The following is a 14,929-nucleotide window of genomic DNA, read 5'->3' as shown; positions in this document are numbered from 1 at the left end:
AGAAAAAAATATTTTTGGTACTTTTATTATATATTCCGAGTAGATAATTATATCCATTTTTATTTACATATGAGATAAATATATTATTTTTATTATTAATTAATTACGTGCTATTAATTAATCTGTGTTGGCATTTTGCAGAAAAAAGATATCAATTCATAGATTAATAAGGGATAAAGGGGAATTTATTACCTGAGATCTGATCCCATTAATGGGGGTGGCAGTGGGATTGTCTGGCGAGTAGCCGATCACGTGCGTGGAGCATTTATCACAGGTGCGTCGTCGTCGAGATGACGTGTGACAACGTAAAGCACGACAAAATTCACGTGCCATCTCCGAGCAGAGTGACTCTTGATTCGATTGTTGTTGAGATTGAGGCTGATGTTGCTGGCTTTGTTGTTGTTGCTGCTGCTGCTGCTGCTGCTGCTGTTGTTGCACGGCCTGAGAAATCCCCTGAAGAGAACCGGAAATAGGCGTCGAAGGGATCGGAGGCCTTTGCTACATTCACAACCCACGACATATTATTTGTGCATGTTATTGATCGTGATTATTAAAGATAAGAAGCACAATAAGATCTATTATGACATAGAAGGATGTTTTAGAATTAGCGACAAGGAATAAATAATATTATTTCTTATTGTGGAACATTTTTCGAGTTATAAACTGCATTGAATATACAAGCGAAAGTAAATAATTAATCGTACAATTTAAAGAGAACTTTAATATAACAGAAATATATAATCTGAAATATATAATCTTAATTATAGATCTAAAATATTAAAATTTTTATCTTAAAATTTTTGAAAAATAAGTTTCCCTTTCAACATATTAATAAAAAATTAATTTCCACTTTCATTCATCCCACATTTTGTGCTATGATGCACGAATAAAAAATTATTAATATTTTTGCGCAAAATATGTAAATATTTAAAAGTAATATTTTAGAAAGAGCTTGTGTGTGCTGAAGCAAGCGGATTCGTAAAAAGTTTTTATAATGACGGACCTCTCTTTGCAATTGAGTTTAGGGTGAGTTGCAGTCGAGCGGCATGCTTCAATGGACGATGAGCTCATGCTGATACACGGTTGAATCCATGGTGTAGCGATAGAACAAAGTTCAGGGACCGTCATGCAATGCTTACGTACGATTCATGCATATCTCTCAACACTCCAGTTGTCAGATTAATCGTCCGCTTCGATAGATATGATATCCTTGAAAATGCAACCTCTGCTTTGTTTCTTATTACTACGACATTTACTTGACAAGATTTTGCGCTAATTAATTTTAAATACATTATAATAGCGCAACGAAAAATAGTAGCTTGAGAGTTACTCAAACGAGCATCTACAATCGAGAATTTGGATGGAATCATGCAACGCGAACGAACTGACAACAATCGAAAGCTATTTTAATATTGATTTTTAAGTTCGATACACTCACCCGTTCCGCCGGTGCATTCCTTCTGGAATTGTAACAGAATTCGAAGATGGCTATAAGCACGGCAAATGCCAAGCCGCACAGTAAGACCACGAAAATTCCACCTAAGCAGAAACAAGGCGTAATTCTTGAGCAGATGCATAAGACGTCGATAGGGAATTTTGATAAAAGTGAATACAGTACTTCGATATACATATAAATGCAAATAATTAAATAATTTGATAAGATCTGCGTTTAAAATGCTTTGAATAATTTATTAGAAAGTATATATAAATATTACTAAGAAAAAATATATAATTAAATTTGAATGTGTTTATTTTAAACGTCCAGCAATTTCTGTCTCTAAAAGATTATGTTTAATAGTCATTTTTATTGACATAAGAATGATAAGAGAATAGCATAAAAAATATTCGCGAATGTAACGAGGCATTCTTGAGTTATGATTTTACGGAAAACTTATGGCGTGTATAATTTAAACTTTATGCGCTATTTCAGGAAAAAAGCGCTCACCTATGTTGTCGACACCTAGAGAATTGGCTTTATTCTCTTTTCCCTTTTCTGTTTTCATGCAAGTATCTCCAGGACTCTTCCACCATTTGTCATATAGCATCTGAATTTCACCTTTCTCTTGCAATTCCAGAATTGCCAGAGATATCTTGTCTCGCCATGGAGAGCCTAAAGATTTTTCAAAGAATCAGAAAAAGCGGAATTTTTTGAGAATTATATATATTACGCAGATGTGACGAAATATTTTTTACATTTATTTTAAATTTATTTTAAAAAGATTTATTTTACAAAGAATTAAAGTTGTATTTTATATGCATATGAGACAGTCAATATAATATGTTGACACATAATACGCAATACACATAATATAAGATATAAAATTTTTGGAAAACAGAAAATATTGTAGGAACTACATGTTACTCTCTCTCTCAAAATTGAGATAAAAATATATATATTTGCAAATATTGTTCCAATTACAAATTTCAATTTGTTGATCATATTGTTCGTTTTAAAATAAATATCGAGATTTGTTTTTCCAAAACAATAAATAAACTGTTATGAATTAGTGTATAACATTTTTTTATATACACAATCTTTTTATAAAAAAAAAACTGCAACATATATATACATACATACACATACGTATACACTTACCCATAGGTGTAGCGATACCATATCCTTTAGTGTCCAAAAGACTGCCGATTTGCGTGAGATTGCAGTTTCTTTGGACAATGTAATCCAACATAGTCGACTCCATCAGGAAGGCATAATCACCTTGGAGAACCCGTTGAATACCCTCTTCGTAAGTTGGCACGAATACCGATGGCTTCTTGTTTTCCATGAATCGCCACATTTTCTTGTACGTCTCGATCATTGAGTCCTTGACCGAGATTGAAGAAATATAGAAAAAATTATATTCCATTATCATCATATAAATTCGCTATTATTATATCGATCGAATATTATTTTATAATTTAGATTTTTGATTCTTCATTTTATTTATTACAACAGAAGTGAAAAATGTAAATCATTTTTTTCACATTATCAAAGTAAATTAATTTTCTCGTATTCCAGCATTGATAGTATAGATTGATAAAACATACTAAAGTAAAAGACATAAAAAACAGATTGAGTTATATTGTAAGATAATAAAATAGAGAAGTTTCGGTATGTGTTTTAAATTCAATCATGTATTTTAAATTCAATTTATCGAACACATGAGTGGCATTTGAGAAAAATAACAAATGTATTCGATATTTCGCAAGAAAAAATTTTGGAAAATTTCCGTTTTGATTTAATAATTCGATATATTCGAAATGAGGAAAAACATTTTATCAACGAAAACTCCGAAACTTTCGCAAACTCGTGTGAAAACATGATATAAGCATTATCATAATAATTGCAAAAAAATTACTTTTGCATCGATCGCGTGATTATATCGCACATTCATTGTTTCATAAACTTGATACAAACTCGCAAGAATATTAATGTACAATGCAAGTGAAATTTCTTTATACATAAACAAGAATTATAGTTCTTTTATATAATTAAAAAATATAATTTTTAAATATTTTTAAATATTTGTAGAATATTTTGTATGCGGAAGAGACATAGAGTTATGTTCTTATATTTTGCAGATTGCATTGATAATATTGCACAAATGCATTGATAATATTGCACAAATATTAATGCTAGCATATTATTACTCTACCTACTTCGCGAATAAATAAGCAAGAAAATATTAATCACCCTGAAGAAAGTCATTGTGCTTCCACTGTCGAGAGTTCCGTACGCAATGTCAGTTTGGCTGGCAAGATCTTCAGCATTCTCTATCGGTGTAATCATCCTTTCTACCGTGAGGAAAGCTGCCAGATTTGCAGTATAGGATGAGATGATAATCAACGTGAAGAACCACCATATGCCTCCCACGATACGCGTGCTCGTAGCCTGATAAAGCGATCGTTTTATAAAAATTAACTTAGTCCAGTATAATTAACTTGTATTATTTTTTTTCAACTGTCAAACAATGATAGATAGACGTATATGCATCTAAATATTGATTATATTGATTACGATAAAAATTTTAATTATAGATGTTATACAAGGTGTTCAGAAAATAATTATGTACCTGTTACATTTAATTAATAACGTAAAAGTGTAAAATCTTGAAGCTTAAAGATTTTATTAGAGGCATGTCATCAGAAGAGAATTTTTGATAACAAGATTAATTCAGGATTGTTTGCTCGTCAAAATCACTTTCAACATTTTGTGAAGAAAGTCTAATTTGCTAATAATGTTAGATAAGTGTTTTTATTTTTAATATTTGAAATAAATGTATAATTACTTTCCGAACACCCTGTAGTATATTCTGTCTCGCATGTCTATTACAGTGTCTTGTAATAGCATCTTTAAATTTTCATTAACGTTAATTTCTCATTAACGCTGGAGCTAAGCCAATACTCTCATCCCTTTTATATCTTTTAATCGTTTCAGGGATTAACATATTTCACTTTGTTAAATAAAACTCTCAGTGTTTGAAAACCAATTCGAAAGCTAAAGTCCGCAATTGAAAACTGGAGATTACTTTAATGGAAACGCTCGTGTTCGCTTATTAAAAGAATTGTACAATGTTGGGGAATATACCTGACACCTGAAATGAATTTCCTCTGACTCGTTTTTTTAGTTCAAATCCCGCGTTTTATTGCACTAACAAACTTTAGCACATCTTTTGTATACTCATCACCGCAATACAAGACGTTCGTCATCGCGGAAATATCTGTGACAATCACTCAAATACATAATCACTTCAAATACAGGCAATGCGCGCAATTAGGAAAGCAATTTAATTAATAATTATCGTTAGTGACATACATAATGTCAACATTAATTAATACTCCTTTTAGTGTACATATCTCCTATTAATTTAAATAAGAAACAATATAGTTGCTGTAACTAATATGCAATCTATTACGTATTAATGAAACTAGATAATGAATTGTTTGTAAGCTAATTAGTATATTGATTAATGATGTAATAATATTAATGATGATATCACGATAATAAATTCTTATAAATTTCTTATAAATTTCATCTATATGCAATGCTAAAAGGAAATCTACGCAATTTCAAATAAGGTTTCTTTTTAAATAAAAAGGAAAAAGTATGTTTGAAGTAACAATTACTAAATAAGAAATAAATAAGAGCCTGATAATTGGATGAAAGAATCGTATCTCGGTTTTACTCTCCTTTTTTCTCACGCTCTTTTTATGTTTACGATACTCGAGTGGGCGCAAACCTTGGGATTTAAATCGCTGCCCTGTTGCATGAGGGTCCCGATGGTGAACCAGAAGCTGTTCGATAAAGAGAACTGATTTTCGACAATTTCCGATCCGGCGTGACACGGATGCGGATTGTTCCATTCGTAGGGACTGAACCGCGCCACGACGAACATGGTCACCGATACCAGAACGTACGCTGCCAGAACGTACAGCCAGATCTCAATCGCTAATGGATTCATGAAGGAGAAGAGCCGCGCCTGATGGCTGGTTGGCACCTGCAAGGAATTTCATTTTGATACGCGCCGCAATGGACGTTCATCTTACAAAAACTGAAGATATGAATATCTTAAAAAAATATCTACTATTCCTTTACATGCAAAATATATACCACGTATATTTGCACGTATAAATTAATCTTTGCATATTAATTTTGAATAAAAATTAACATCAAAATATAAAATATTCATATATTGTTTGGCAATATTTTGTACGGGAGAAATGAATAAATGATTGTATATATAAAACGAAATCTAAAACACACATGAAAATTTTTATGCAATTTTATTTGAATGATAATTATTGTACTTTATTATTGTGTACATGTACATTCGAGCATATATTCGAATTAATTAAGCTATATCAACGTAAAATTTATTTCCTCTTTTATACGTACACAATAATGAAGTACAACACTTATTCAAGTAAAATAGCATAAAAATTTATATATATATATATATATGAAAAGCAAAACAATTATGCATCAAACGTTTAATGATTTTTAATTAAGTTTAATAATTCTTTTCTTAATTAACATTAAAGGTATAACAATATCAATTAGTATACTCAATATAATATGCGAAATTAATTTTGCTTGCATTCGAATTAATATTCAATTGTACATTTGTTGAGATTTTATATTTATACGCTTCAATTAATGTATAATTTAACCAGTCCATAATTTTTAAATATTTTTCAGAATATTTTTTAAAAAACAACAATCACAATGAACACGAACCACAATATGTATAAAATTTTTTAATTATCACATTGCATTATAAATATATATGTAAAATAATTTGCATGTCAAATATAAATTTATTAAATTTATTTATTTCGTTACATATGTTGCACAAATGTTTAGAAAAACGATAAAACGGATAAAACAGAAAAAATATAAAGAAAAATGATGTAGAAAAGAAATATAAAAATACATATACAGTATATGTGCAAAATAAAAGATACGATAAATTTATTGGAGATCTTTATTAGAGTAGCGAGCTCGTTGTTCAATGAATTTACATTAGTTAATCGATCTCAATGATTTTTTATTCCTAGTGTATCGGATACTAAAAGTTCCCAACTGTGGATTCTTTTTTGCCATCGATAACTTTTGTGCGAGCGAAATTAACTGATGCATAATTTAGCGCTCGCTCTTGAAAGCAAATGTTGATTCCGAGAAAATAAAGCACTCGAGCAAAAAATATCGTTATTATCTATTGACGGCAAAGAGAAATAAAGAGACCATTTGGATCTGTAAAATTACCGATATCGCACTCGAAGAATTTATAATGCTAACATAATAACAGATCGGTTTATTTCATATTTGAAATAATTCTAGCATATAATAAGACGATAATTGTAACATACGTGTGAAGTCGTAAATGGATAGGTGACAGGATAATTAAAGGACGCTTTGAGAATACGGGGAATGGCTAACGGCTGCAACATTAATTGCAATTAAATGATCGCCTTACATTAATTAGAAGATGCGCTCACGCTTGTCGACGTCGATTGGTGCAATCAACGAAAAGAGACTCGCTCTTCCTCCTTTTCTTTCTCTTTCTCTCTCTCTCTCTCTCGTGTTTGTCGGAAGAAAATTCCACTCAGACAGAAACGAACCTTCAGTCTGCATTGGAAAGCAAGCTATCGTCATCAACGCGGTCAGGAAACTTCCGTCGTCTTAATCAATTTATGAGAAGTCCATTTATCGGCTTTTTCACACCGTCATTTTAGTGAAAATGTAATTGTAATGAATTATTTCCAAGTTATCGCAAGTTATAACTAATTAGTCCGATCGATTTCTAAAATTATTCGATAAACAATTGCTTTTTTTTAAGTCGAATATTATGAATGAGAGAAAGAGAAAAAGAGAGTGTCATATATTTTATGTAATATTTATTTTATTATATCGATCTTGACAAGGGAGATTTATAAGTAAAATCTTGAAATTTAAAAACTGTGTAAAATATAATACATAGTTCATGATTAATTCGCAATCAAAGATTATTATGTCACTGTCGCCTAATTGGACAACAACAATTTGCTTAATTGTCTTCATTAAGCAATTGATTTGTGTCGTCGGGAATTGAAATGCAATTTCATTCGGGCATTGTGTGGATCTTTAAGACAATATGTGCAATTATCCTCTTTCCCTCTCTCTCCCTCTTATATCTACTCCCATCATCGTAATAATTTATTTAACAATATGTAACAAGTAAAAGGATTAAATGATAAGAAAAAAAGTATTACAACATAAAAATATAGACAATTCAAGCTAGATAGATAATATTCGGAAAAAAGCGATAAGGGATAAACCTTTTATGCAAATATACACATATGAATTAATTTTATTGATTCTTGGGGAAATTTATTTAACGATTACTTTAATAGGATTTAATAATTCTTCATTATTAATGTAGCTATCTGATAAAATAGAAAAAAATGACTCGATATATAGATAGGTGGTGGAAGAAAATTGTACTTTTATAGCGGGAGAGAGTACAGGCCGGCAGCGAAATAAAAACGCAAAAGCGGAAAAAGAAAATTTTACAACGGCGAAGAGATCGGGAACTGCCCATAAATTTCGTCGGGCCAAATGTCAGGTTTTCCGCGGAAAACCGAGAAATTAAAAATGAATCTAGGTAGGAGCGGAGGGACACAGTGGGGTGAGGCGATCTCGTCGTCGCGAAAATTTTATTACAAAAGCTCGAGAAATTAACTTCTCCATCGGTATCGTTCCGCCCGCCCGCCCGCACCCGCGATCCTACTACTATGGCGCAATACCATTATTAACTTCGGAGTAAGCGAATCCCACCGTCGCTCGTTACGGTATAAAGTGCAGCTGCCCGAGAGAAGTTAACTCCGTAGATCCAAGCATCTCGAATTATTTAGCGCGAGTCGAAACTTCAGGAAGGGATTCTTGCACTGTCGTTGGAATCGATCGCGGGTGGAATCCGCGAGTCGAAAGAAATTCCCTGCGGGACATTGTAAGAATAATTAAAGCTTCAAGCGGATAAGATAGATCGAGAGAAGAGACAATCGGAGTTGGATACAGAAAGAGAGAGAGAGAGAGAGAGGGAGGGAGGGAGAGCAAACTGATGAGAAAACGGTTTGTCGAGCAAATATTGAATTAACCGGCTCGCTAATTCGACGCATAAGCCGATCGATGGTACATTCCGATTATTAAATCACCTACGCGCCATCACTTGCGAGAGCGGCTCTAATTAGTCTGTCTACAGTCCTACAACACGTGCCGCGCCATTATAAGCGAGAACATGTGCACACTGATGCGCGCGGATGCATCGCCAGGATCCAGGATATTACTATGATAGTGCGATTTTATAACCGAAACGAGAGTTATAACGAGGATCAAATCTGTAGAGAGGTACCTGGAAAACTCTTTTTGCCCTCGTTTATAAGACGCGTGCATATTTTTTAAATTAATTTGAATAATCAGATTAGTTTCTTATTCTTTCAAGAACGAATTAGAATCTATAAAAATTAATATGATTCATAATAAAATATATATTAATAATATATATAAATATATTTTATTAAAATATACGTAAATACATACACACATAATAAAATAATATGTTATATAAAATTAAATAAAATATGTAAATATGTTGTCAAATAATTTACTTAAAATATATATTTATACACATTAATATCTCCATATCTTTTTACCAATAATTGTTGTAAATTTTTTCTAGATGTTTAAATAATAATTATTTGTACATTTGTAGGGTTTAAACGTAAACATGAACATAATATGTATCTCGTTTCCGTTTAAAAAAATGGAAATCATATATTATTTGTGAATGATATTCCATATATAAAATATAGATGTTGAGCCGGATCATATGTAATCAGTTACTACTGCCACATGTATAATTAATAATTATTACAATTTTTTTATACACACACGCAGTTGTATTTACACATCCGACTATTAACTAATTGCTTCAGTAAAATACGGTGATATTATATGGCCCCGACTGCTATCAACCAATGGTCGTTTCACGGGCAAGTAGATAAGGACTAGTTATGGTCAGCCAAAGTCAGACGGAATTACAGTCATATGGATAACTGCTCCCTCCGTTATTCTGACGGTATTATCTCAGATAAAATTACCCGCCAGTAAATTCGTTATCAAGCTAGGGAAAGAGAAGGAAAACATACGCCGTCCGTTTTCGATAACAGCCATTTCACTTCGTATCGTCGGACGAATATTTAAAGAAAAAACAAAAACACCAAGACGCAAAATATCGACAGAGATGTCATATTTCACATAACTTTCATCGACATTGCGCTGATCCTTGAGCGCGGAGCGAGTCGGATACGAAAACGAAAATAGCCTAACAACAACAATAGGGGATATACGGCGATAAAAAAAAAAGCAAATAAGAATAACAGATGCGCGATGTGGAAAAATACACAGGATGAGGGAGGAAAGACCAACAAGACCGGACGGGTGAGAGAATCAAGATTCGCCGACAACAATGCGCCGGGATGTGGGGGAAATAAAAATATGAGCTATCAGAGAGTGGCGCCATTTCCAGCACGAACCAGCATTATGTGGTTTATAGGAGGTAGCTTTAAACGTGTCGCTGTTCTCTTCGGTCGGAATTGGATGTGGATGTAATTGCTACTTTGTGTAACGAGATTAATTGCGCGGTTCTACGCGGTTTCGAGAAGATATTATCCTTCTGCGAACCGCCGGTCTACTTACCTTGAAGAGGATCGAGATGCCCAAATTCATGAATGGCTTCGTGAAATCGATGACACTCTCACGCGCGTAGTTAATCGTCATCGATCCGACAGCGAGATCAGCTTTCTATGAAACAGGAGAAAATAATGAAGAGACTACGGTTATTAAAAATCGAGCAAAGAGAAAGAGACATTTCGTTAATTTATTTCTGTTATTATAACAATCATAATCGAGCCGACAGTTGGTTTGTTCGGTCGAAATAGCTGACGATGGTCGAGCATGAGTGCTAACTTCACGATTGAACGAAGCCATCTGGAGAAGAAGCTCTTCATACGCACTTTTGGCGCGATATCTAACTGCTTTTTCAGCGTCTGCGAAGTTGCAGTAGTTTGGGTAGATTTATTTCCGGCTTGCTGTCGCAGCGAGACGGAGGTCGAGGATATCTGGTCTGGCAATGCAACCGAGATAGGGAAATCCCCTGTCTTTTCCCTCGCGCCTATACGTACATCACGGTGCATGTTATATATTTCCGGTAAGTACGCGAATGTACACGTTGCGCGACAATTTTATTGCGCGACGAGTCGGCGAAACACGATTTATGTCCTCGCGTTCTTAATATTCGCGAAACGTCGATTTCTAGTCGCAAAGCGATATGTAACATCGATTTTCATGTCTTACGTATTTATTTCGAAAAGTTATGACTGCATTTCAATCGTGCGATGCGTATTTAAACGAAAAGCTCTGCCTCTTTTGACGATTTGTTTTTTCACCTATTTATTTCATTTGAACATGCAACTGTTACTTGTTACTTGATTTTATTTGCATTTTCTCTATCTACAGGTATACTAAATAATACCTGATATAAAACTATAAATAATATATTGGACATTATATAAAATATTTTACATGCTAAATGGCGCGCTTACACGCATGTACCTATCTCGGTTTTATTTATTGCGCTCCATAAAGCACATGAATTATATTTTCATTATTATTCTTGATGATAAACGGGATTTCAATTATGTATACTATGCACAACTGTCCTCTTGTCAACTATTCTATTATATTATATTGTATATGAAAAAGAAGCATTATTATTTTAAAATTATAAAAAATTAATTTATTTTTATTAATTTTAATTTTATTGTCACTAATATTAATCGTTGCTTATTCATTTATTTTATTATATTTATTTTATATGAATTTTATTTACTTTGATGAAATCAAGAATTAAAGATTTTTTTTAAAGAAGATAAATATTATTAATTTTCTTGTGATGCGATTTTATTAAATTTGAAGTTGAATGCTTTTTTTCGGTGTAAATCTGGCGTTTCAATAAATATAATATAACGGGAATAAAAATATATTCATATTTATAACAATTGTTTAACAGGACATACGAAAATGTTCACGGAAAAAGTTCTGCAACAAAATCCATAACAATCCGCGTTAACAATTTCATTATTATTAAAAATGTTCTAAAAGTTATCAATAAAGCTTTATAAAATACAGTTTTATAAAGGCTTTAAAAACTCATGCGCTTTATATGCTGTATCCTGCGAATGGGGGATTTCGACGCGGGAGATCTATCGAACGACGGTCGATATCGATGTGGCGACGTAAAACGGTAGCTCCGGTTCATTCCGTGAAAGATATTTCAGGTTTGCGACGTCCCTAATTCTCGCGTGTGATTTATGCGACCGATGGATGACGGTCGCAATAATTTGTTGCGGCGTGCTCTCGCGAGCGATGACAGGCACGGCGCCAGTGCGGGGGAGTCGCGCGATGCATCGCGCCGTCATTTGCGAATGTATGTAGTAACGAGCGATGCTGTTTTCGTGCCTCCGATGTGTCCGGGGGAGAAATTGAACGTGCCAGAGGTCGATTAAAGCCGCAGTCGTAGATACACCGGAAAAAAAAGCGCGGTATTAATTTAACATAGGACTTTGCGAGAAATATTTATATACCGCGCGTGGGATGTTTGCATTATTTACTTTAACATTTTTTTTCCGTTGAGAATTCCGCTCTTTGTCGATTAATAATTTCCATGACGACGATGATACATCGCGAGCAAGAATTTTTTTTGTTTTGTTCATTCGTTTTTTAGCTTCGTTACCTTTTCACGTGGCGCCGACAAACGATATCCCATTTATCAACGTGTTCAGATAAAAAAATGAAATATCGATGTATCATCCTATTCAGAAGAATTCACGCGGGGAAAATTAATATCTCGTGTAACATTTTGCATATTTCGCGTGTCAATGAATACTCTAAAACTTGTTGCATTAAATTGCAAATTAATATTATATTTATATATTTTCACATGTAAAATAATATATCTGCTCGAAAAAATGCCTCAACAGTATTTTGAAATGATATGTAAATCGCAATAAAATCCGAGATAGAATTTCTATTCACAATTTTGTCTCATGTAATACGAGAAATACTTGAACAAGCGAGATATACGCACATTTATTAGAATATATTGAACATGAAATCATGAGATTTAGAATTATATAATTATAGAATTATATCTAAAGTCGGATTTATATAATTGCAAGTTTCTAGAAAGAAACAAAATAGTATAAACTATAAGAGAAGATTTAGAATATATTATACGATAATTAAGACCTAATTAGACTTGGTCCCGATTAATCTTCCCTTTGACGTTCCAGACTGTGGACTTCTCGGTGAGATCCGCTTAACTATGTTTAAGTCGCTAAAATACGACGCCGTTTCTAGGCATATTACGCGCCGTCGCCTTTTTATCATCATTTTTCCGTCCTCGGTTTCGCTCTCTTGGTGAACGAGGGCGAGAGGAAGGGTGGCGAGCGGGGGAACGGGCGACGACTGCGGCGAGCATTATTAATGATCATCTGACAAAATTAATACCGCCGTCCGAATAACGTAGTGCTGGTCGCTTTGTAACGACCGGCAGTCCGCGGGTCTCGACGAAAATGAGAAATTTCGCCGACTCGTATCGCGATTTCTCATGATTTCACGTCAGGCCATATGTGCGCGGGCGCGCACGTTTTCACGCTCATCATCGTATCATCGATTGTATAAAGCATCAGAAGGGCTTAATGCGCTCTGATTCGAATCAGGTATACTATAAGTAGTATCTGTAATAATACTAAATAAGATATACTATGTAAAATATTTTACGCGCCAAGTAATACGCTCTTACATATGTATGTATTTATCTTTCCCTATCAAACATGTATAAATTTATATTTTTATTAATGTTTTTCATATTATTCATAAAGAAAAACAAGATTTCAATCACAGCCTTTGTTGCACAATTATTCACAATTATCTTATTGTTTATCTCTTTAGACTGTATATTATAGTATGTGTATGAAGAAGTATTATTATTTTTAATAATTACACAGAAATTAATTTATGAAAAAAGTATCATTATTCTTAAAGACGGAAAAATTATTTTTATTAATTTTATTTTAGTGAAACTGAGAATTAAAGATTTTTTAGAGGAGATAAATCAATTAATTTTCCTACAATGTGATTTTATTAAATTCAAGAATGATTCATTATTAAATATTTTTTTTTTAATTTATCTTTTTACTGATAATTTGGCATTTCAATAAATATAGAATATAGAAAAATGTTGAGAATAAATATAAAGAAATATTAGATGATTAATAATCGTTATGTCGCTTCTTTCTTTTCAAGGTTTGAACATGTCTAATTATTCCATTTGCGTTATCAATGCTACGATATCGACAGCTCCTCGTTCATTATCTGATTAAAGTAAATGCACGTTTAAACATTTTATGTGCACATGTTTTTTTTTCTCTTTTAACGTTATCCGTAAAGCCAACAGTATTACGTCGAGAGCTGTATCGTCTCTCGCGCTTACATTGGAATTAATTATTTCTATACAAGGTTGTAGTTTCTATTACACGCAGGATTATACATTATTCATCGTGATAAAAGTGCGCCCTTGCAGTTTCGCAGCAGTCGGATACTGAACCCAATCCCGAAGTTCGAAATTTATGGCGAAAGTAGTTCTGGAATGTAGATATCGCCGCTAGATACACGACTGGTTACATCCTACTTAGTTCTTTCCGAAAACCGCGAGCGCGCTCTTAAATGTACCGGGGTGAAGAAAGTACGTGCGAAAACAAGGGATGAAAGCGGGCGCGTTTGATCTCTTTCTCTCTCTCTCACTCGTGAGAAAATCTCGTTTGTGAAGCGTAGAAAATATACTCGCGTGTTTCGCACAACGCATCGAGAGAGATCTCGCGATCTACGTTAACGTAGATTCGAACCGGAATCCAATTGATTCTCATCCATGATAAAACCAACTGCAAATTTATACACGGGTTTTTATTGCTTCAACCACGTTAGACTATACGTTGCGATCGGTGCGATGCATAGACGTCACAAATGACGTAAATATAATTAATATAAAAATTAGTAAAAGTATAAATATATTTTATAATGAAATATTATGCATTTAACGTTGGAAAAACTACTTTTATACGATGGTATCTTTGCCTCTATGATACTTTGCGACAGACGAGCCGGTTGACATCGTTATCGCGGCGCTGTCGCCGTCGCATCTGCTACAAATGTCAGCGGGATATTGAAATTCTCTAGAACGGAATTGCGCGCGCGTATGCGGCACTTAATCAATCGGCTACTTGAAATGTAGACGTAGCAATATACGCGGGCTAGTTTCACGCCTTGCCGGTA

The 14,929-nt window shown here is 33.4% G+C and overlaps 1 protein-coding gene across 6 annotated transcripts in view; it reads right to left on the bottom strand.

The window, feature by feature from the left end:
• Positions 1-14,929, bottom strand: part of LOC145977546 (glutamate receptor ionotropic, kainate 2) — a 136,737-nt gene that overhangs the window by 4,960 nt on the left and 116,848 nt on the right. Inside the window, exons 12-19 of one of the 6 annotated variants that reach the window (XM_083109654.1) lie at positions 10,235-10,339; positions 5,238-5,495; positions 3,692-3,889; positions 2,597-2,822; positions 1,946-2,110; positions 1,439-1,539; positions 1,004-1,072; positions 354-498 (exon numbers count right to left, since the gene is read on the bottom strand). In XM_083109654.1, the coding sequence (XP_082965780.1) occupies positions 1,052-1,072; positions 1,439-1,539; positions 1,946-2,110; positions 2,597-2,822; positions 3,692-3,889; positions 5,238-5,495; positions 10,235-10,339 (1,074 nt within the window). In that variant the 3' untranslated portion in view covers positions 354-498; positions 1,004-1,051. Of the gene's footprint in view, positions 1-192; positions 499-1,003; positions 1,226-1,438; positions 1,540-1,945; positions 2,111-2,596; positions 2,823-3,691; positions 3,890-5,237; positions 5,496-10,234; positions 10,340-14,929 lie in introns of those variants that run through there. The other 5 variants (XR_014440544.1, XM_083109649.1, XM_083109652.1 and 2 more) reach the window with 5 other exon arrangements.

Source organism: Camponotus vicinus, unplaced genomic scaffold (assembly GCF_025532165.1).
Source record: "Camponotus vicinus isolate PSW18456_S1 unplaced genomic scaffold, iyCamVici1.0 SCAF_9, whole genome shotgun sequence".
Classification (NCBI taxonomy): domain Eukaryota; kingdom Metazoa; phylum Arthropoda; class Insecta; order Hymenoptera; family Formicidae; genus Camponotus; species Camponotus vicinus.
The sequence above is the reverse complement of the archived record's forward strand: the minus strand, read 5'-3'. Positions and strand labels throughout refer to the sequence as shown.